The following is a 24,061-nucleotide window of genomic DNA, read 5'->3' on the forward strand; positions in this document are numbered from 1 at the left end:
GTCTGCAGCACTATGTATAATTGAGGTTAACGCCATCTAGCGTTATTTCGTCGCATTACTTGAAACCCCTAAGCACATCACTGTTAGTACTCGAGATATATTAATACCTTTTAAATTAATAAAGAAAAACTCAATGACATTGTAACAGTTTTTCGATCAGGTCACGTGTCCGTCTTACGTCTTACGAATCTTACCTCTCGCGAGTCATTTTTTTTCTATCACAAAAAGTGCACAGCGCCGCTAAAGAAGTGTTCACTTCAATATTTAAAAAAATTAGCTCCGGATGGCGTCAATCATAAAAGTGAACTACGGATTTTTATGGAATTTCTTTCCGAGGATATCTCAAAATCAAGAGATTACAGTATCTATAGAGTTGTTTAAAATTATATTATAAAGGGTCTGCTACGCTTATGAGTTGAAAGTTGTACATAGTTGCAAACATACAAGCCATGGTAATAAACTAACTACCAGCAACTTAACTCTTCTACACTCATGAATCTAGTATAAAACTGGATTGGGCATGAGTGGTGGGGATAACTGACAGAACGGGATAGTCTTATGTATCTTTCAGTAGGAGTAGCAGCGAAAGCGCTATTATTATTTGTCCTTGTCACAGTCTCACATCTTTTTTATTCCCCACCATAAATTAGTATGGATTATGGTGGGCAACAAATAAATTCGACCAATCATAGCGTCGCATTGCGTATGTTTTGTCCCTCACGGAGGCACGCGTATACCACTTCTATAGGATGCTACCTTCTATGTCCACACTGTATTTTCTTGAGAAAATTCCACGTGTGACCATTTATATTCAAATAGAAATACAATTCGAAACTTACTTGTTGATGAACAGCGTAGCCTGCCCATTCCTCGTGTAGCTCCAATCGAACCGTCCTCCAATCTCAATCGGCTCATCATTGAAGTAATACGTCATCGTCGGCTTCGGGTACCCATACACGAACCAGAACAAATTAACATTATGTCCCTTCACACCATACTGGGAATCATGCTCCTGTCTAAGGAATCTAGGTGCTTGAGCGTAGCCGTCATGAGGCGGTCTTTCAATATCGAAGTCCTTAGGGAAGTACGGGGAAGTTTCTGGTCTGAAATCAATGCCTGGTTCAAGATAAGGAATGAACTTAGGTGGGTCAGGTTCAAGTTTAGCGCGATGGGTGATGGCGTAGGGCGAGGGGTCGGAGACGCCATATTTGTTTTCTACACGGATCCGGAACTTGTAGTCCCGGAAGGGCTCGAGGTTGCTGATGTCGCAGACGCAGGATCGTAGGCCGGTCCGAGCGGTGAACCAATCGCCATCAGGCTGCTCACACATTTCCACCTGACAATACGAATTAAATTGATTGTAATGTGACACTCGGCAATTTGTTTCCTATATTTTCTGAGCTGCAGCGACCAATACAATACAATACAAATACTCTTTATTGCACATCTCATTACAGAAAACAATACGGATAATACAGGAAGAAGAGGTTAAACAACAGGCGGTCTTATCGCTAAAGAGCGATCTCTTCCAGACAACCTTTAGGTAGCGGAAATTAATAAATTTATGTCATGTCAGTAGGTGTTTCATATTCAATATAAGAATTTACCAATACCAATACCAATTTCATTTTTCAGTATTAAATTTTTCAGTTTTCACAAAAGATGTAAAAAAGATGATAACAACGACATCAATTTCAATAAAAATGTTTTCTTAAGTAACTAAAACACCTGTTTTACCTAATTAGATAATGTCAGGATCAGGGCCTAACTTGGTAGTTGACAGGGAACCGCAGTAAATACGGTATTCCAAGACAATACTAATCTTCGGTCAGTCATGCGAAATATGATAGGCTTGCCAAAATACCAGATTACTTAAGGATATTTCTATTTTCTTACGTGTGCCCTATCTCACCTGTGCCCTGTTTATCAAAAGCTTGTAACTTGAAATACAAGCGGATGTCACTTTTTGACAGCTTTTGTTAGAAAAGAACTTCCATCTGTATTACCGACGACCGGTCTGGCCTAGTGGGTAGTGACCCTGCCTGTGAAGCCGCGGTCCTGGGTTCGAATCCCAGTAAGGGCATTTATTTGCGCGATGAGCACAGATATTTGTTTCTGAGTCATGGTTGTTTTCTATGTATTTAAGTATTTGTATATTATATATATCGTTGTCTGAGTACCCACAACACAAGCTTTCTTGAGCTTACCGTGGGGCTTAATCAATTTGTGTAATAATGTCCTATAATATTTATTTATTTATTATTTATTTATTACAAGTTAACAGGGCACACAAAAAACAGACAAACAGGACACTGGTAAACAGTGCACTGGTAAGTAACACAGGCCAGCTTCCAAAACAATGTCAGATACTAGAGATTTTTGGTTTGTCAAAACAGTAGTTACGATGGTTACAGGTTCCATACCGGCCTCCGTAGCCTAGTCGGTAGTGACCCTGCCTACGAAGCTGGAGGTCCCGGGTTCGAATCCCGGTAAGGGCATTTATTTGTGTGTTCATCACAAATATTTGTTCCTTAGTTATGGATGTTTTCTATGTATTTAAGTACTTATATGTATCTATATATTATATATATCGTCGTCTAGTACCCACAACACAAGCCTTATGAGCTTACCGTGGGACTAGGTCGATTTGTGTAAGATTGTCCCATAATATTTATTTATTTATTTATACCTACTCGTACCTACTGCTAGGATCTTGGAGGATACAACTAAACGGAGTAGCCATTAACAGGCTTTCCCCTCTGTCGAAAATAGGCGGCCAACGGTCATACACAATGTATGGACTGACGTTTATCTGACATGGCTATTTTTACGTTACGCATACATTTGACGTTCCCCTCCCCCGCAAAAATCGGCAGACTGTTTTGTACAGAAAATTACAGACATGGCGTCTCCGTTTGATTATATCCTCCAAGGCTAGGATGCTCGTACTGCTACTTGGTATCTTACCTGGTAGGTGACAGGGAACCGCGGTCCGTGTGGGATAGATGGCTTCCACGACAAAGTCAGTTTCCGGTCAGTCATACGAGAGATGATCGGCTTGTCGGCCAGCGGCATTGGCACGCCCGTCTTCTTCATCTTGTCAAAGTCCGAGTACTGGTCAGAGATGGGCTTCTTACTCTGACGGGGCTCCAAGGCTGTTAACAATACAACAAGATAATCAATCAGATTTATATAATATGTTTTCCCATTTCTTTTAATAACTTTATTTTCTTTTCCTTTTGTAAGAATTTGATATGTTTCCTGAAAGAGCTACGAATTTGTATGATTCCATGTACATATGAATATTTTCTAAATCAAATTTCTATTACACCTTATATGTATAATTGCATGAATTCTATAGTGATTTAAATTGTATTTTTTTTCCTTATTTTCTCGTAATGCATGTTAATTATAAGATGTAATTATTTTTGAAAAGATGTGTCCCGCCGAGTTTGTTGCCGGTCCCATAATGGGATACCCTCCTCCAATTGAGGGGGGATTTAAATCTTCTCGGGGCAGAGGTGTAGGGTTGGAGCCGGTCTACCTAGCTTTATTTGACGTTCATAAGCGCATTGTAATTATGCCTACTTGAATAAACTATCTTTTATCTCTTTTATCTCTTTAAGATTAATATTAAAAAAAAAATATAAAAAAAAATAGTTTTATTTGCCAAAAATTTTACAGGTTTTACTTAACCTATGACTGCCACACTAAGTAGGCTACGCCTGTATTGTGTAGTCAGATTGAAAACATTACTACATAGAGTTTATTATATTGTCTTCGGTTACCGCGATAGTTACTTACGAAATAAAACTATAGGTAAACGGATTATATCGCGTATATTGATATATCTTATCTTATAACTTTAAACGAGCAATTCTTGTATATTTATTTATATACAGGGTGGTCCAAACCTTGGCGTCCAAATTTTTTTTTAGATTCCTCACGTCGTGGGCTATCAGAATATACCCCATGTATGTTAGCCGATTTTTCGTAGTTTTCGAGTTATGATTTTTTAAACTTTTACTTTTATTATGAAATTCCGGGGTTCCTATACAGGGTGGCTAAAAAATAACTGCATTCCCGTTGCCAGGGAGGTTTTGGGATTATACTGAGCAAATTTTACTATGGGACCAACCCCGAAATCGCAAAAGTAGTTACCACTGGTAAAAGGTGGGATTTTTTTTTCCCCAGTAGTTACCACCAAAATATTGTTAGAATTCAATACTAATAAAAACAGTATAAATAGTGCATACGCAAATAAAGATCTCTCTCTCTCTCTAACAAGTCTAACATGTTCGGATTAATCCCTGCCGCTTCTTTTCGCCATCGCCCTACGCGACAACATTACCATCTTCACCACTTAGATGGTTGGCAGTCCTCAACTGTGCGTTTCTCCAGAAACTTCCTGCCTCGCACAGCTAAACTATGGAACGAACTGTCGCCTGCGGTATTTCCGGACCGATACGACCTTCAAACCTTCAAGAAAAGAGCGTACTCCCATCTTAAAGGCCGGCAACGCGCTTGCAACCCTTCTGGTGTTGCGGGTGTCCATGGGCGGCGGTAATCGCTTACCATCAGGTGATCCGTCTGCTCGAATTTAAACTGTTGTGAGACATGCTGAAGAAAAACAAAAAGAAAAAAAAAAGAAAAAAAAAAAAAAAAAAGAAGAAAACCTACCTAGACCTAGGCTCTCCGAAACATGTCGCGCGAGTGACTTAAAACAAGTGAGTCTAAACCGTAAAATTATTCAATCCGTCTGCTCGTTTGCCTCCTATATCATAAAAAAAAAAAGTGATGATACTGTTATTCCCATAGCCAAACTTACTGTCATAAGATAGCTGGGCGGTACAAGAGGCCTCTCCATGTGGGTTGAAGATGCGGCACTTGTAGGTGCCCACATCGCTGGGGTCAATGCCACTGATGGTCAGACGGAGTAGGCCCGTGGTCTCCTTGTCCATACGGATGCGCTCGCAAGGGAACAGCTTTTCATCATTACGGAACCTGGAAGCAAAGTTTTAGTTATAGCGGGCGTGGGTATAGCAATAGTCAGCACTGAAGTTAAAAGCAGTTTATTGAACTTAAAGTACACGGATTACGATACACAACAGTCCACTACACTTTAAAACTATTACAAAATTACAATTGAACAAAACTATGATCGGTCGTAGGGTCGGATACGCGCATACGTTTGTACACCAAGATGTCGGCTACCGAACTAACTCGCGCGCAGCGCCCTCAGCGATCACGCGATACAAAACAATGGCCGCGCATGCGCCCAGGAAAGACGCCCAGCTGACGTGTCATCTCTGTCTAACGCACGGGTGGGCGTGCTGTCTCTATCACACGCTATAGAATTTGGAATATGATTTATTTGAGGTTATAAGTTGTCTAATGTGAAAATAATGGGATAGCACTGATATTTGATAGCTAGTTATGAAAACGGGAGAGGCGTCCTGCGGGCGCAGCATGGTTCCATTTTTATCACCTGTCACATTGCCCGTCACTTTCGCACTTACATACTTGTTAGAACGTGACAGAGGTGACAATCGATAAAAATGCTACCGTGCTACCGCCGCTGGTTCGGGATGGACCTTGGTCGGATGGAGGGGGAGGGGCGGTGGTAGAATGTTTGCGATCCCGTGACGCTTCCCCAAACGGCATATTGTGGGAAACGCCGGTGTGGCTTTAGTGTATAGGTTTTCAATGGAAAGAGCCGGGAGGTGAGAGTCCCACATACCCCTAAAAACCGGGCAAGTGCGAGTCGGACTCGCGCACGGAGGGTTCCGCACCATCAACAAAAAATAGAGCAAAACAAGCAAAAAAACGGTCACCCATCCAAGTACTGACCCCGCCCGACGTTGCTTATAACTTCGGTCAAAAATCACGTTTGTTGTATGGGAGCCCCACTTAAATCTTTCTTTTATTGTTTTTAGTACCTATTTGTTGTTATAGCGGCAACAGAAATACATCATCTGTGAAAATTTCAACTGTCTAGCTATCACGGTTCGTGAGATACAGCCTGGTGACAGACGGACGGACGGACGGACGGACGGACGGACAGCGGAGTCTTAGTAATAGGGTCCCGTTTTTACCCTTTGGGTACGGAACCCTAAAAACTAGTTATGAAAAACAGTTAAGCTCACCATTCGACGTCAGGATCTGGGGTACCCGTGGCACAGGCAGTAAACTTGGCGCCCATGCCTCGGTATACTTCGCAGTCGCCGATCTTCTTCAAGAACGCTGGTGGCTCAATCTTTTGCCTCTTGCCACTGTAAGTAAATAGTTATTGAAAATTACATTGAAGAACTGCTGGGTTGCAGGCTAAAAATCTTCTACCTACTGCCTGGCAGCAGCATTGCAGCTCTTATCATAAAGCTTTCAAAAGTATTGCGAAGAGTTACTTCATTCAATCACTATTAGCCTTAACGATCAACTGGTGATCTCCTGTCTTCTCTTGGATAGCAAATGTACATAAGACTTTTTTTTTTCTTTTTTTTTTCTTTTTTTGTGTCAAGTTTCGGCGGTTCCGCGGCCGGTTCCCTGACACTGCGGGGTTGCGTAATGCATCGCAATCATAATGTGTTTTTTAGTGTTTAGTTATATTTTTATAATATGTATGCTAGTTTTAAGGTATTTATGTATGGGCCACTAGTTGCCTGAAATAAACGATTTCATTTCATTTCATTTTCATTTTTTACCTTTAATTATGCGTAAACAGACACTCACTTCTTGTCAACAACTTCTTCAGCTGTTCACTCGACACCTTACCCTTCTTCGCGACACACTTGAACTTCCCCTAATCCCCTAGCTCTACATTCCTCACATAAATACAGCTAGAATCGCCATCTCGCTTCATGTGGTACTTCTCAAACTTATAGGACAGTACCAAATATCAAGCAGTTAAGGTGAAGATATACTTACATCTTATCCACAACTTCAAGAGCCGCTTCACACGACGCCTCTCCTTCTCTGTTCATCGCAACACACTTGAACGTTCCAGAATCACCAAGCTCCAGATCCCTCACATAGAGACAGCAGGCATCACCGTCTCGCTTGATGTGGTATTTCTCGGATTCGTAGATGGGAGATCCGTTCTTGTACCAGGTGATATCTGGGGCCGGAACGCCGGTCACGCGCGCGGGGAATTTCGCGTCGAAGGTTGGGAGCTGTGGAAGGGATGTGGGTGAGTATTTGTAGATTACCAACCATATTTGGGTCGATCAACTTTTTCTTGTGACACTCTGTTTCTTGAAATCTTTAAAAATTGTGATTTTATTTTGTTTTATTCACCCAACATAAGTATGTACCTACCCAATGTAAGGTATTACCTGTACCTTATTTATCTTTTTAAAAGACGTAATATTTATTAAGAAAAGAGTATAGTTTTAGGTTGATAGTTTAAGTTTTAGATAAAACATTCATACATAATAAAGTGGTTTTTTTAATAGGTACGTTAGGAATTTTAAAATATTAGTATTAAGATAGCAATTTAGTGCAAACTACTGAACTTTGAACGATGGCTTTATAGGCCGATCATTTCAGTCATGAAAAAAGTGATTACTCTTTTTTTCCTTCCGTGAAAAGTAAGAGATTCAACTACAAAGAAAGGTTTCTAATAGCGCGTAAGAATAAAATATCTAACACTAAATTCAACGACACAGTGACACTAATGAACGGTTCTTTAATTAATAAAAGAGTCCCCACGCTAGCTTGGTACGGGTTGGGGACTCAAGAGAACCACTATAAATAATCTAACCTGTTCTATGTCGGCGAACTTCTGCGATAAATTAAGTGGCTGGAAAACATAGATTATATTTTTCATTTTTACATATACTATAAGTATTCTTGGCGTAAAGTTTCGCTACACGCTTTACGCTTGGTATACGCTTTTTTCATTCGACAAAAATCTTCTAAAATCTCGAATTATTTGTACAATTGTTATTAAGTAAGTCCAAACAGGTGATGCATTTGCATACACATATTATACACATTTATATAATTATTTATGCACAAAGCTTTTTGTGGCCAATTCAATTATAATTAAAAACGTCGGTAATTTTGTACCAGTTTGGTGACTTCATAATACACAGACAATTTCACTTTAAAACGTATTTATTCATAACGTTTACTTAACACGAATCTAAATTGATCATCTCCTTTGAAATTGCCTATGGTTGCCCACTTTTTAACACAAATAGCACCCAAACGCTACCAGATTTCTACACCAAACGCAAGCCCTTGCTACACGGTCGCCGACAAGCCTTCTAACCGTCTGTGCTTGGTCTGACCTTGGTCAGTTTTGGTCAAATTTTGTTGGAAACAACTGTCTACACGGTCAGTCCAGACCAAGGCCACGCGGTCTGAGGGGCTTGTCGGCGACCGTGTAGCAAGGGCTTAAGATAAACACTATGGCCCTCACCTGCTGCAAATCTGTGAACTTCTGCGAGAACCTAGGGGGTTGGTAGACCTTGCGGACATCGATCTTGCCTTGCGTGGTGTCTTCACCCAGAGGGTTGACGAGTTTCACGGAGTATACGCCGGCGTCGGGGAGTTCCATGGGTGAGATTTCCAGACCCACCTGAAGAAACCAGTTACAATTAACAAACTAGTTAAAGGCTCTGTAAATGTAACTTTCTGTCTGCGATATGAAATAGATGACTATTTAGCCACGATATCGCTTTGATTTATCAGCGGCAACCGGTATGACAACATTTCTTATTTCTATGTCACTCTGTTTCTACTCATTTCTTTTTAAATAATGCCTAACATAACTTATTGCACCTCGTCCCCTATAGTTCCTACATAAGAAGGCCGTAGATATTGCCTTTGGTCTATCTATAGGGTATCTACTCTAGTAATTGGCTAGATCCTATCCAAATAAAACTAATCTGTTCTAAATAACACCCAGCCGGAAACGGAGGTGTTTCCCATGCTTAGTTTCAGAGGCTGTCCTTGGTCCATGTCATTCTGACTTCAGAGGTGTGGTTCCCAAATCATAGGCGCGCTGATGCTCTAGTCTAGATTCCTCGTTTGATCTAAAAGGTACTCTAGAATTACATACTACTCAATTACTCGATGTGCGCGGGGATTCATCTCAAAAAACGGCTACGTCAGCCATATTCGGGTCACGAGCGCGGAGCTAACTAGGAGTCGAAGTGGTTGACATGATCGAAATCGGCCGGAAGGATCATATCATACTCTAGAAATGTACAAGTCGAAGTATGTCCCACAGACAACTATTAACTCACCCGTTTGCCATCGCAAGTGAGTTGAATATTCTCACTAGGCTTCAAAGGCACGCCGTCCTTGGTCCACGTGACTTCAGGGATAGGGTTGCCAACGAAGGGCGCGCTGATGCTGAAGGGCTGCCCTTCCTCGGCAGTCACGTCGCGCAGGCCGTGGATGAACCGCGGGCGTTCTTGTGGCGACGAGTCATCTTGACGGCCTGGATGAAATATGATTACGAAATCCATAAAGAAAACCTTAACTGGTAACTGTTATAGTAGGTAACTACAGATAATGCTACAACTACAACAGGCATTTGAGATGCTGAAGAAAGGGCAAACATCAATCGGAGGATATTGTCACAGGAGATTTCGGCATCTCACCTAAGAGTTTACTATTTAAAGGAGACTTTCAAGTATTTTCGCGTCCGAGGGTATAAGTATGGACGGGTGGACAAGATCGTGCTGCAAGCGACTCCTGCTAAAGAGCTCTAACTGGCTTATACCAGTATCTGAAGGTTCTGGTAACTTACTGGCAACACTCAGTTTAGCGTTGCTCGCCGATTCTCCCTGGTCATTAACAGCAATAACACCATAATCGCCGCCATCTTCCGCGGTAGCTTTATCGATCAACAGGGCGTGGGTGCCATCAGGCTGGGCCACGATTTTGATGTGGTTGCCGTCTGGAACGATCTCTTTGCCGTTGTGGGTCCTGAGAAAAAAAGACAAGGATATTAAAGAAACTACCAACTATACTATATAGGCGAAGTGAGAAAGACGTATGATAGACAATAAATTGGAAAAGCACTCGCAGAGAACAGACTGAGCGCCACTTGCACCATCCCACTAACCCAGGGTTAAGCAGTTAACCCGTTAACCCAGTGTCGAATTGTACTGGTAACCGTGGTAATTCCAGGTTTAACCGGTTAACCCCGGGTTAGTGGACTGCAAGTGGCGCTGAGTAGGTAAAAGACCTGCTGAAGGAGTGTTTTTTATTTGTATTGATGGTGATTATTTGATATCTCTTACCATTTGATGGTTGGTGGCGGATGACCGAGGACTTTCACCTCCATTCTCACAGGGAAGCCCTCAATAACTTTCGTCGGTTGCAACTCCGCGATGAACGCTGGCTTCTTCTCCTTTTGGGCAACCTTAAAAGGAGAGCGAATGACGGGTTTGCAATCCGGATCCAGAATGTATTAAATTATCCGGATCTGGATCCCAATTCGCGGATCTTCCCATACATTTCGGATCCGTCGTGCAAACCCTATGAATGACCCATTAAAATTAGAAGAGGACAATTATGTAAAATATTCTGTAAGGTACACACTACGGCGAATATTAGTTACAAATGGAGGTCGATTCTGAAGTGCATAATTTGGTAAGTTCGGCTGTAAGAGGCACCCAACCTGGAGAATGTGATAATTGGAAGAATAGGTTCACGTCTAAGTAAAAATCTTTAAATACTATTGCTTTCACTCGTGCATCACAAAATCCATCCACAATCTTAAGATAGAAAAAATAATGAATAATTTTCATAAATGAGACCCCAAATGCAGGTGGTAACCGCAGGAAATTTAGCGACCCGTTCTGTAAAGTTTTAATTCCATTTGTTTTATCCACTAGGTACCGTTATACAATGGAATCTATCATTTCCTTGCATCCATGCCCAATGCCGATTTTTTAAAGGTTTATCAAAATTCGCCGTATTCACAATCATCAGGACTTCTGCCGGTCTAACTTACCACCAGAAACACAACATTAAATATGGTATAGTTGCAGGCATCAGTAAAAGATATCTAATGTACCTCAACCACCGCCTTGGAACTGATCTCTCCAAAAATGTTAGTGACAGTTAGGCTGTAGATGCCAGCATCTTGTAAGTCGCAGGTGTCAGCTACAACCAGACCGATAATACCGTGATTCTGTCCAATTTTACCCTGCAGGGTGAAGTTTGCTGATCAAATACCCACCCAGGGAAACATTGGCTTAAAGTTTTTATGAGTACTTATGAAATTATTCAAATGCCTTCTGGATTCTACTAGTGTGACGATACGACTAATGATGCCATTTGAAAATTAACCTTTATATTTCTGCAACATCGAGGTCGATAAAGAATAACAGTAAGCAGATGCCAACAATTTTAGGCTCGGAACTGTCTTCCACCAGCCTGATGACTTATTGCCCTTATTTCAGTTATTTCTATAATATTTTTTCTCTACGGCGTTTGATGGTGACAATATATTCAGGCCCACAAGTAGTATACGACCAATCCAAGAATAAAGCTATGACTGTAAACGTTGATACCGCTTCATTACGTTCTCCGGGTTCTTACCTTAACCTTGGTCTTAGAGCTGATCTCTCCAAGATTGTTGGTGACAGTGAGACTGTGTATGTGTATATTCCAGCAGCTGTCTATGACCAACACAATCACACACCAGACTATAGAAATTTATCTCTTGTTATAGATAGATCGGAAGACCATCTTGCCATGGTCACTTCAGTTTCTCCAGGTGCTTACCTCGACCTTGGCCTTGGAGCTGATGTCTCCAAGCTTGTTAGTAACAGTAAGGCTGTATACTCCAGCATCTTCAGGCTTGCAGCTGTCCACGACCAACCCGATTATGCCACCAGGCTGGTTGATGAAGTTGATAGCTTGCGATGGACGGATCGGGTGACCTGAAACCAAGAAAACGAATCCACTTGTGCTAAAAAAGATAACATTGAGCTGAAAGATTTTTGTTCATACATTTTAGTCTCACTCTCACTGGGTAATTATTACCTTATACACTAGGTAATTACTTAATACTTTTACTTGGCTGTTCCAGACCGTCACCTACAGCTCGTTAGATTTTTCTAAAACCACTAACTAGCTGGCAAATATTTGATCGAAGCTGTATTTTTGGAAGCCAAGCCATGTAATATCATCAGGTCTAAATTAGTTCCTAGCATTTTGAGAAGTACTTATTCAAGGAAAGATTTTCGTATGTGACATGCCGAGGCAATAATCTTTATACTAGGAACATAATACTAACCGTCCTTGAACCATTTGACTTCGGGTGCAGGGAAGGCCATGACGCGCGCCTCCAGTTTCAGCGGCTGCCCGGCTACTGCCTTCACGTCTTCCAGCCCCTTGCTGAAGGATGGCTTGCGGGGCGTTGCTGTAAAAAAGGTAAGGTAACCAAAGATCCCATTCTTGTGTGTTTGATGGTTGGCTGCTTATAACTTTACCAATTGTTGGCACTAGTGCATTGACATTCTTGGCTTTATTTACATTGGCTCCTAGTACCCCGTTTCAAGTCCAATTAAAGAATGAGTGACCAACTTAAGAAGAATTGTCGTTTCTTTCTAGCTGTTCTAAATAACTACCAAATGGCTTTACCACCTCGCTCAGTTCATATAATTAGGTTTCTAGTCTATTGGAATCTTTAGAATTCAACTTACGATTAACAGCGACAGCGCATAAAGCAGAGTCGTCTCCATTAGGGTTGGTGATCACTAGCTTATAGGCTCCGCAATCCGATGGGGTCACTTGATCGATGGTCAGTTTGACCGTTCCGTCGGGTAATGCGACTTGCTTAATGCGGGAGTCGGAGGGAGATAGCTCGATGCCATCTTTCAACCTGTAAGAGTGAATAAAGTTTACGAAATGCCATGAAATGGTTGTTGTCAAGATTGTCTTGGAGCAAATTTCAAGGTACCTATTTAATTTGCCTCTGGCTAGCGAATCTATTAGCACAAAAGTTTTTTAATTGTTTATGTATGTATGAGAACAATACAATTTTAAAATGGAACTTGGCCTTGAGATCCAGAATCTCGCCTGCATCGACTTCCTTCTGCTTTTTGAGTGTATGTGCGAACCCTGACACGAACCGTGCGATGACAGTGGGTAGGTGGATGAGCCTTGGCAGTGGGAATATGGCTGCCAAGCTAGGCCTTGATCTCTAGCGGCTCTCGTTCGTCAACGTCGTTTTCGCCTTTCGAACTTATGAGCAAATTCTGACTCGGTGCGACATAAGGAAGGTGGAGGGGTGTGGTGTTTCGGCAGTTCCGGGGCAATCTGCCGAATCATACACCAAGTCAGACGACGCAATGGAGCCACTACGCTGTTATATGTCGTCGCCCAAATCTAATGTCTAATTTGTCATTGGTTTTTATTTGTTTTTCTTGTATTCTTGTTTTTTTAATTTCACAGTACCTTGGTTTTTACTGTAACACTTATTTGAGTAATAAATAAACAACAGATTACTAAACATTTTGCTACTCACCATTTGGCAGAAGGAATAGGGCTGCCATCCAACTTAGCCTTGAGTTCCAGAGGCTCGCCTTCGTCGACGTCCTTTTGCCTTTCGAGTCTGCTTGCGAACCCTGGCGCGGACTGTGCGAGGGAGACGGGAGCTTCGCAGAACGCTTCGCCTGCTAAGCTCACGGCGCGGACTTTGTACTGGACAAAGAAAAATAGACAATTATTTCATCAGTAGGTAATAAAAATTATCGGTAGATCATATCTTATTACAAGAAGGTTCACGAATGATAACAACTAAAGCACAGTTGAAAGGATAATGACGTAAGACCGCACACTTCTCATGATCTTAACAACACCATCGATTTTGAAAAGTTACCTGTGGAGCCCCATTCATAATATCTTGTAACTTGTAATACAAACTCAAGCCCCTTATTATCCAATTTTTACCCGTATGCACGTTTCCTCACGATGTTTTTACACTTTTTACCGAAGTACTGAACCAGTAAATATTAAAATGTTATTATGCAAGAAGTTTCATACAACTCACAAGAAACCACCACGGTCGGTCTGATTTTCTTCCCTTATTTGGGAAATCGCATTTACCCTCAGATAACACTGTCATAATAAGTATACTCGTAGCCTAGTCAATTATGTATTAATTATTACCTTTCCAGAATCACTAGAATCAAAGTCCTTAATCTCCAGCTCGCTATCCACTTGTCCCCCAACCTCCGTGGTGATCTGATGCCTCTCATCATTCTTGATCTCCTGGCCGTCTTTGAACCAGTGGACCTCGGGCTTGGGCACGCCGTCGCAGCGCACCTTGAGGGTCACAGTCTCGTGGTCTTTCACTGTCTGCTTCTGGAGGGGCTTGGTGAAGATGGGCTCGCCGGCTGGATAACGATAAATTAATTATTTGATAGCTATGGGAAGGTGTGCAACTGAAAGCGACAGCTACTAATGATGGATTATTTTCTCGTGTAAAAAACGTATATTTATGTATTATAATGTATAAGAGAGCAGACTGTTCATACTTCCAGGAAGCAAAAAAAATCTCTCATCGTTACTCGTTTATTGTTATTCGCTTGTCGTGTTATCACCACTGGTTGTTCATCTGCATACGAGTAAATACAGCTTAGAAAGCGTCAACTTCAATGAGGTACATCAGGGTCTTAATATATCCTTCCTTCTTTAGTGAAGTGTGTCTACCAATTTATCATGTTATGGTATGAATTATGGATTTATGACTTTTATGAAGGATACAAATGTAATTCTACATTAAACTGGGCTACTATGGTATTAAGATACTTACTGTGCACAGTGAGGGTAGCGTGCGCTGCTGTCTCTCCGAACTCGTTGGTAGCAGTCAACGTATATTTACCACCATCGGCCACTCCAACCTAAACAAATAGGTAGGTAATTATAATTACGCCTTTAATATCACTTGAAACTATTAGATATGTGGTAGTGTGGACGAATGGAAGGAACCAGTTGCACAAAAACGATGATGAATGTAATGTTGGATAGAGTAAAAGAAAAGAGGAGTGCAATTGTGTATCTATATATCTATACAGAATCTATATCTATATGTATCTATATCAAATAGATACAATTGAAAAGAGAAGTAGAAAAAATGCTAAAGAAGAAGGAGAAGACAAGAGAGGTAGAGAGGCAAATGCAGCTAGGGGTCAACCTACCAAAAGTCCAAGAGCTGTCTTTGAAAAAGAATAGACTAGAAATATATTTTATCAAAAATAATAGATATGAAGTTGATGGATAATAATCACTCAACAGTCAACATGAATGTCAATAATTACTCCGAATACTACGGTAGTGTCACCAGACAGGCTTAGCGTAACTAGGACTCATATAAATTCACTTGATTATAAATGACTGACTTTGAAATAATCGAAAATCAGAAAAGAGGGAGTAAAACAAAACGCCGACCTTCTTGATGGAAAGCTGGAAGTTCTCTGTGAAACGATCTTCGACGATATCAATGTTTTTCACGGACGGCAGAATTACGACTCCATCTTTGCTCCTGGAATGAAAAAACAACATAAGAAAACGTTTAATATCTGATTTAAAAACTTTTACTTTGACCGACAAAAATATACAAATGCTATTCAATAGGTTTTTTTTTCATGTTTATCTTTAGTCTCCACTAAGATCTGCATTCTTACTTTCCGGCGATATTTACCTACTAGTCTGTAAAATGTATAGGTATTAGGTACGTAGATATTCATAAGTCATAATTCCTCACCATTTGACTTCAGCAATGGGATTAGCATGGATGCAAGCGACGAATGTGATCTGCTCGAAAGGCGTAGTGGTGATGTCCTTGAGACCCTCGATCTCAGGACGCAGCAGAATGTCCAGACGCGCTGAGCTCTCACCAACGCCGTACTGGTTTTTAGCTTGGATGGTGTAGACGCCGGTGTCGGAGTGGCGACCTGGGGAGGATAATTTGATGGATTCCACCCAAATCAAACATTTAACAGAAGCAAAGTCAGTTACGCAAACCACAATCTTTAGACTGGTCAACCATACAAAGCAAGGAACCATCAAACATTCCACTTAATAAAATTTAGCGAACGTAAAAATGGTGACAGACGGTTTGGTGCAACCAACCCTTATTCTACAAGGCTAAAAGTTTCTTTCTTGCTGGATGATCAGAAGTCTTGATGAAACCCAATGTCACGATAATAACATTAGGTATACAAGAGGTCGACGTTTTAAATACAGTCAAAAAACGCAAGCTACAGTACTTTGGTCATATCATGCGAAACGAGAAGTATGAACTTCTTCAACTCATTATCTAAGGAAAGATCCAAAGGAAAATATCATCCGGACGAAGACGTAACTCATGGCTCTAAAATCTCCGAAAATGGTTCAAACAGAGCACACGCTCATTATTCCGCGCAGCTGTGTCTAAATCTAAAGTTCGTATAGCCCTCATGGTAGCTGACTTCCGGTAGGAGATGGCACTGGAAAAAGAAGAAGAGGCATACCTCTACACATGAGTTACGTCTTCGTCCGGATGATATTTTCCTTTGGATCTTTCCTTAGATAATGAGTTGAAGAAGTTCATACTTCTCGTATACAATATAATATAGGTAATAATTGTATACAATAGGTACTAACCAGTGGGTATAGAAAGGGTGAACGTGCACTCCTTCAGTCCATGCTCGGTTTCCTTCGCATCGGCGGTCGTCACCACCGTAGCATCAGGGGTAAGTTCCACGCCGTTCAACAGCCAGGACACATGAGGTTGAGGATCGGCTGTGCAGACAGCCTTCATGGTGACTGGTTCGCGTTGCATCACTCTCTGGGCTTCGAGAGGCGTGGTGAAGATCGGCTTGCGGAATTCGCTGACAGCTGTAGAAAGTAATATTGGGATTTAGATGACTATTTGTTTTATTGGTATTGGTATTATATGTTATATGGTTAATCTATTCACGAGTTATAGGACTCTTATGGCCGAGAATTTGGAATTCCTCTCATGTGCCATAAAATTATATGTTTTTTAATTAATCAAATCAAATCAAATAATCAAATATCAATTGCTACTATGAAACTTATATGAAACAATAGCATGTGACGTCACGTTTAAATTACCTACTCGTTATAGTTATATACGGGGTTTAAAATAGAAATTGTACTTAAACATAACTGCTGTCTACGTTTCTCTATTAATCTTCTGGTGCTTTATTTCTTGCATGGTGTAAAATAATTTACAAATACCCTGTAGTAGAAATATAAATTAAGTTTTACTGTAGCAAAAAAGCCCTATTCTCTAATAAATATTTACGTATAAAAGTTTTCCATGAACAATTTTACTAAGGTTTTACTGTATTCCACTTCGTACTTACAAGCAACAGATAATTCAGCCTTCAGCACCTTCTTGCCAACGTCGTTGCTGATCTCACACTGCCATTTGCCACCATCAGACATTAGTAGATTGTCGATCTCGAGTTTGTAGACGTCCCCTTCGTTGGAGATGTGGACTCGCTTGCAGGGCTTCACTTCTTTGCCGTCGTGGAGCCAGCGCACTATGACAAAAATAAAATAAGCATGCTATGTCATGTTGAATATATAAACACATCATATTATAAGAGCCCATTATCTACAACTTTAGCCGATATTATTCAATTGGCATTTGGTTCAATGTACAAAACTTTGTAAGTAATGAAATGACAATTTTTAGGTAGGACATTAAGTCAAAAAGTTTGAAAGGCAAGATTTTTCTACTAAAAGATCTAATAAGAATCCTATGAATGAAAAAATAGACACGTGCGTTGACTACAACAAAGAAACTAGAGTACCGATACCGACAAAAACATGATTAATAAATTCTTACCAGTAGGTTTGGGTACTCCGATGGCCGTGACTGAATAGCTCAGAGGGAGAGACTCGTAGACGCTCTGGTCTTTGAAGTTGCTATCTTTGACTATGGGGGGCGCTGAAAGACAGAATAACTAGTATTAGATGATGTAGTGAAGGTTTGGAGTAGAGGGGATGTGTTTGAAAATGTTTTAAATGTAGAAGAATTAAGATATCATTGCAAATGCGCATGAGGCTTGATAACATTTTAATTTACTAATGATACAACTGAAATTATTAATGTATCAAATTTGAATGACAAAAATCAAGTACCAAAATGTAACATGAGATGAGATTCAAGACGGATTTCAAAAAGATTGAAAAACCTGATAATAAAATTAAAGTACTTAACTATAATAGGGGGTGATAATATATGTTACAACCGAAATTAATGTATCAAATTTGAATGACAAAATTCAAGTACAAAAATGTAACATGAGATGAGATTCGTGACGGATTTCAAAAAGATAGAAAGATAGGGGGTGATAATATATGTTACATAAATAGAACGCTTAAAAGAAACATTGAAATAATTTGTACAATAGCCTATGCTGCAGTTTAATAAGATAAACATCCCGCCAGACCCAAAGCTAGAAAAGCTAAAAAGAGAATAAACATTATTTACAGTAACCCACATGTATCGCTTATATACAGCAGTTATTTAATAAATGTAAAACTTACCAAACGTGTAAATGGTGTAGATTGTACAGAGTGTAGTGTGTTACGTACCTTGAGAGAAGGAATCCTTGCTTAACTTAGAAGCGTTAAATTCAAAAGAAAACACCATGCTACAGGAAATAAATGTTTACCTCAATGATGATCAGGGTTCCACAGCATGGAACCCTGGAGATTCCGGAGTCTAATACCGCCGGCGCAGCGAGCCCCAATTATTAGTATGCCAGAAGGGAATGTTATTACGCATGCGTGCTAAAACAGACATACGACAATGCATTAGTACAGTACACTAATTATGTTGGACGAAACGTGACTTTGATCTGCCATTTTCAAGACAACCACTGAGTTTATTGAACTGCAGGATCTACAAAAACTGTTTGGTGGGAGGGAAGTAAGGAACCTACAACTAACACTTGTAATACTACTATGAAAATGACAGATCTTAAAATAAAGCAATGTTTACTGTAGCTGGTGTTTTATAAGCATTTTTCATCATATTTGTTAAACTCCCTAACATAGCGTAGCATTTGATAATAAATTGTCTTATATCCTCATTTTTACCTTTTTCATCTTCTTGATTAAGTATATCGTCTAGAATACTCCTTTGGCGTTGACTACGTCTCAAAAGCGCTTCTAGTTCGTCGTCCTCTTCTTCTACAGCGTGAAGATTAGGAACATGCCTTTTCTTCCTTTCAAAACTAGTTTCTGTTACATTTTTCGTTAAGTTATCTAAGTTCTTCAAGGGCGCAAGAACTAGTTCCTCCATTATTCTACTTTTGACATCTTCAATTTTATTTTCAATGTTTCTACATTCGTCATCAAACTCCCTCGAAATATTGATTAGTCTTTCTGTTATGTCATTTTCGTAGACTTTTTGTGAAGTTTCTTTGACGACAAAGGATTCTTCCCCATCATCTGTGAAAAATTCTTCTTGGAACGATGATTGGCGTACGTACGAATCTTTGCTGAAAACTTTTCTAGTTTCATCGATATCGAATATGGATTTAGAAAGGTCTTCAATGGAGATTTCTCTGGACAGTGGTTCATTTTGCCAGCTAGTATCATCTTCTGAGTCAGATCTAATAGACATGGTCCGATTGGATTGATGTCTGCCTCTAACAGAGCTATTCTCACATTCAGAATCTGTTGCTGGTTCTTCAATGATACCGTAAACGCCTCTACGTACATGATCAGGAATTGTGAACTGCCCAAGTTCAGTTAAAAAGTAACTGTGACTAGCAATCTCTTCTACTTCTAAAGATGTCTTATGTGGTTTGTTAGGGGGTATAATCCTTCTGCTAAAGTCGTCATCATCGTAATATACTGCGGTGGATGTCATTTTGTGTAACGTTCGAGTTTCGGCTGGACCTAACAGTTAAGATATTATTATGTGTAGTAGGCTCTAATAATACTTTATCTTTAAGCCATGCAGTGAAATGTAATACTTAGATAAAATGTGTTGAATACTAGTCAAACTAGTTATTTTGTAATTATTGTGACTCCTTTAAGAGATTGAAATTTGTATATTTTGTCACAAGCCAATTAAGCATAGGTATTTTATATTTTGATGATGTTTCATTTAATTATTATTTTCTCTATATAAACTTCAATCTCGTTAAAATAAATGTTTGTTTTGGTGTTTTATAAATAAATGTAAAAAGCTATCGAATCGAATTAAAAAATGAACTATGAAGTTAGAAATAGGAAGAGAAGGTAGGAAGCCCCATACTGACCTGTAATGATCGCGCCGTGAGACCTGGTGCTACTGACTTTAGACATAATTATACTGCCATCATCGCCGCTCTTGAAGGTCGTTACTGTTTCGAACACGCGGCCTAGAGAAGAACCACACTTGTGTTGTTAGAACACAGATTAAACGCATGCAACATTGTCATATCCAATAAAAAGTACCCAGTTTCTATTAAAAATATTATACATGCATGACTGAAGGTATTTTCACTGGATATGTAACGCAAAAGGTGATTGAAGCTGTTTGGAGAAAGAAGCGATAGTCTTGAATGTACCTTCACTTTCTGCACTCAAAGGTTCTTGAGCGGATTTCTTTGTAGCTTTTTTGGGAGTTACAAAGTCTTCTTCCACGGGGATTTCTTCTATGATTTCAGGCTTGGTGACTTCTTTCTTACCAACTTGGCTCTCTTCCACCTCTTCAATGATCGGCTGTTTTTCATTTTCATTGTGATTTTCATCCCAGAATGATTTTTCCTCGGCAGCTTCAGGTTCTGTTGCTGATTTCTTAGCTTTCTCTGGTTTCAAATCATCGACTTCTTTAGCTTTAGATTTTTTAGCTTTAGCACCATCATCCTCATCCCAGAATGATTTCTCCTCAGCAACTTCAGATTCCGTTGCTGATTTCTTAGCTTTTTCTGGTTTTGAATCATCCACTTCTTTAGCACCTGGTTTTTTAGCTTTAGCACCATCATCCTCATCCCAGAAAGATTTCTCCTCAGCAACTTCAGGTTCTGTTGCAGATTTCTTGGCTTTCTCTGGTTTTGAATCATCTACTTCTTTAGCACCTGGTTTTTTAGCTTTAGCGCCATCATCCTCATCCCAGAAAGATTTCTCCTCGGCAACTTCAGGCTCTGTTGCTGATTTCTTAGCTTTCTCTGGTTTCGAACCATCGACTTCTTTAGCTTTCGATTTTTTAGCTTTAGCACCATCATCCTCATCCCAGAATGATTTCTCCTCAGCAACTTCAGGTTCCGTCGCTGATTTCTTAGCTTTTCCTGGTTTTGAATCATCCACTTCTTTAGCACCTGGCGTTTTAGCTTTAGCACCATCGTCCTCATCCCAGAATGATTTCTCCTCAGCCGTTTCTGCTTTAGTTTTATCTTTTACCGCCGCCTGTTTTTCAGACACATCTTCTTCCAAGAGAGGTTTTTTCGTTTCTTCTTCTAATTCATTTTCGATAATTTCCTTTGATAGTCTTGTATGTATTAACTTTGCTATTGGACATGAATAAAATGGTTATGATAAAATAGGGTAACATTCAATTGGGACATGTATTAAGGACGTCACAAATGTCTATGGTTGGTGAGGGGCAAAATGAAAGACTGAACGATATTATCAAATCAAATCAGTAATCTCAGCAAAAATAGTTTCCTAACACTTAATTAAATAAGAGAATGCTTGACAATATCGCTCATTTTCAAATCTATCGTCCATCAGTGCAAGAGCAATCCAGTCACGTGGATACTTTAACTCTCTACCAATTCCATATGGTACTACACCACAAACTAACTCGTGCAGTAATGCAACTTCGACTAAACTCCAATTCATTCTATGTTAATAGTCAAACTACTATACCTACTTAGGATTTATCCTGTGTGCCAATCACTGCCAATGTTGATACATTACCAGCGTCGTGGTGTGTATGTGTGCTTGTGAAAGGACCTCAGTCGTGATATGTGGGCATTATACCATTCTGAACCACCTTACTTTAATTTTGTTTTGATATTTTTTAAATACATGATATCATCAAATCCATTATATTATGATTGAGGCTGTCTTATAAAAGTTCAAGGGCTCAATTTTGAAATTTTTTTACTATCTACAGTCAACCATTTGCAGTTGCTTTTTCAGTTACATCTACAATCCAAAAAGGGTCCCTGTCTCATCCAACCAAAAATCTGACTTCAAATTCGTTCATAACTTCATTTGGATTTCAATCCCTAAGTATTGTCCATAGAGTTGCTATTCAAATATACTCACTGTGTATAGTGACTGTGCTCTTGGACGATACGTTGCCCATCTCGTTCTCTGCCCTCACTTCGTACTCGCCACCATCTTCCTCTTTCACTAGAGTCACTGTCAGATTGTAGTTTTCTAGTCTGTAAATAAAAAATGAGATTTTGCATAAAAAAACCTTCGCTTGACGAAAGGTCTGTTTGATAATTTCAAGTCCTGATTACTTTAAGAAAAGAAAAATGATCCAATTTTGTTGAAAATAATGATCATGTAAACGAAAGTGGATCAATGACTCCTATATATTATTTTTCTACTCCAGCACTTAAATGTGTCAATTAAATGACTGACAGTGATATCTAAAGCAATGTCATTTGAATGCTTTGTCTATAGGCTCATAAGATGACTGCTAGCAGTCATCTTATGAGTATAATACAACTGCTTTATTTTTTTTAAAGATACAAGTTCCGATCATCTTGATTGAAAGAGGTATGTTTTCATTTACAATAATAACTCTTTTTTTTTTTAAATAATAACTCTTTTTTTTTAAATAATAACTCAATTTTTTTTAAATAATAACTCTTTTTTTTTAATAATAACTTTTTTTTTTTTAATAATAACTTTTTTTTTTTTTTTTTTTTGCTGCAGCTGTCATAGAAAAAGTAATGTATGCAACAGCTCATAATTGGTTCTTAAAATTCTCGGGTCTTTTTTTACAAAACTCGACTACGTCTCGTTTTGTAACTTCGACCCTTGAATTTTAAGAACCCTTATTATATCACTGTTGCATAAACTACTATAAAAGTATCTCAATGTAAACATGTTAGTCATGGTTCAGTAGTTTCCCAGAATGAGTTACATCTTCGTCCACGGTATTTTAGCATCTTGGTTTCCCTTTTTTTTACGTTGGGAAAATGCCTGTTACGCATCCCGTCTCGAGGGGAGCAAGAAGGACGAGGATCCTACTACCGTCTAAAAACCCAACGATTGCCACCTCCGCCTATAACGGGGCGGCGCAGGATCGCGGTGAGCATTCAACTGCAATGAAAGCATCTGGTTTTCCCTGGAAGTTTGCATTACCTCTGGGTATAATGGGTATCACCCTCGATCTGAATTGTGGCACCAGTGGTGATCTGCTTGCTTTCCTTGTACCACTTGACCTTGGGTTCTGGGCAGCCCTTCACTTCGACTAAGTCTAACCCTGGTCCAATTTTGGTGATGCAGGGTTCCCTGTAAGTAGTCTTACCTCTGGGTATCCCTCTCGATCCTGATTCTCGCGTCAGTGGTGATCTGCTTGCCTTCCTTGTACCACTTGACCTTGGGTTCTGGGCAGCCATTCACTTCAACTAAGTCTAACCCTGGTCCAATTTTGGTTATGCAGGGTTCCTTGTAAGTTGTCTTACCTCTGGGTATCCCTCTCGATCCTGATCCTCGCGTCAGTGGTGATCTCCTTGCCATCCTTGTACCACTTGACCTTGGGTTCTGGGCAGCCCTCCACCTCGACCTCGAGCTTCAGGGTCTGGCCTTTGTCCACCGTCATGTCGACGAGGCTCTTGGTGATACGAGGCTTCCCTGGAAAAGGAAATTTATTAATGTTGATATAAATTACTTTTACACATGTGGCTTTTAGGGTTCCATACCTCAAAAGGAAAAAAACGGAACCCTTATAGGATCACTCGTGCGTCTGTCTGTCCGTCTGTCATAGGCTATTTTCTCGGAAACTACTGGATCAATTAAGTTGCAATTTAATACACATATGTAAATTAGCGACTAAAGGCGGACATGTAACGTAAAGAAATGAGTTTTAAACATGGGGGCCACTTTTGGG

General features: G+C 39.9%; 1 protein-coding gene across 1 annotated transcript in view; it reads right to left on the minus strand.

Moving 5' to 3' along the window:
- The window catches only part of LOC134647414 (obscurin), a 124,279-nt gene that overhangs the window by 20,641 nt on the left and 79,577 nt on the right, over positions 1-24,061 (minus strand). The window contains exons 25-49 of the mRNA XM_063501768.1: positions 23,637-23,805; positions 22,261-22,379; positions 20,556-21,494; positions 20,265-20,366; positions 19,093-19,899; positions 17,834-17,935; positions 17,346-17,525; positions 16,618-16,851; positions 15,737-15,926; positions 15,421-15,514; positions 14,786-14,873; positions 14,140-14,366; positions 13,496-13,671; positions 12,672-12,850; positions 12,263-12,388; positions 11,749-11,906; positions 10,257-10,378; positions 9,761-9,939; positions 9,252-9,448; positions 8,423-8,581; positions 6,925-7,169; positions 6,147-6,272; positions 4,829-5,004; positions 2,968-3,155; positions 840-1,336 (exon numbers count right to left, since the gene is read on the minus strand). Coding sequence (XP_063357838.1) covers positions 840-1,336; positions 2,968-3,155; positions 4,829-5,004; positions 6,147-6,272; positions 6,925-7,169; positions 8,423-8,581; positions 9,252-9,448; positions 9,761-9,939; positions 10,257-10,378; positions 11,749-11,906; positions 12,263-12,388; positions 12,672-12,850; positions 13,496-13,671; positions 14,140-14,366; positions 14,786-14,873; positions 15,421-15,514; positions 15,737-15,926; positions 16,618-16,851; positions 17,346-17,525; positions 17,834-17,935; positions 19,093-19,899; positions 20,265-20,366; positions 20,556-21,494; positions 22,261-22,379; positions 23,637-23,805 — 5,779 coding nt within the window. The remainder of the gene's footprint in view (positions 1-839; positions 1,337-2,967; positions 3,156-4,828; positions 5,005-6,146; positions 6,273-6,924; positions 7,170-8,422; positions 8,582-9,251; positions 9,449-9,760; positions 9,940-10,256; positions 10,379-11,748; positions 11,907-12,262; positions 12,389-12,671; positions 12,851-13,495; positions 13,672-14,139; positions 14,367-14,785; positions 14,874-15,420; positions 15,515-15,736; positions 15,927-16,617; positions 16,852-17,345; positions 17,526-17,833; positions 17,936-19,092; positions 19,900-20,264; positions 20,367-20,555; positions 21,495-22,260; positions 22,380-23,636; positions 23,806-24,061) is intronic.

This window comes from Cydia amplana, chromosome 4, assembly GCF_948474715.1.
Source record: "Cydia amplana chromosome 4, ilCydAmpl1.1, whole genome shotgun sequence".
NCBI classification, from domain to species: domain Eukaryota; kingdom Metazoa; phylum Arthropoda; class Insecta; order Lepidoptera; family Tortricidae; genus Cydia; species Cydia amplana.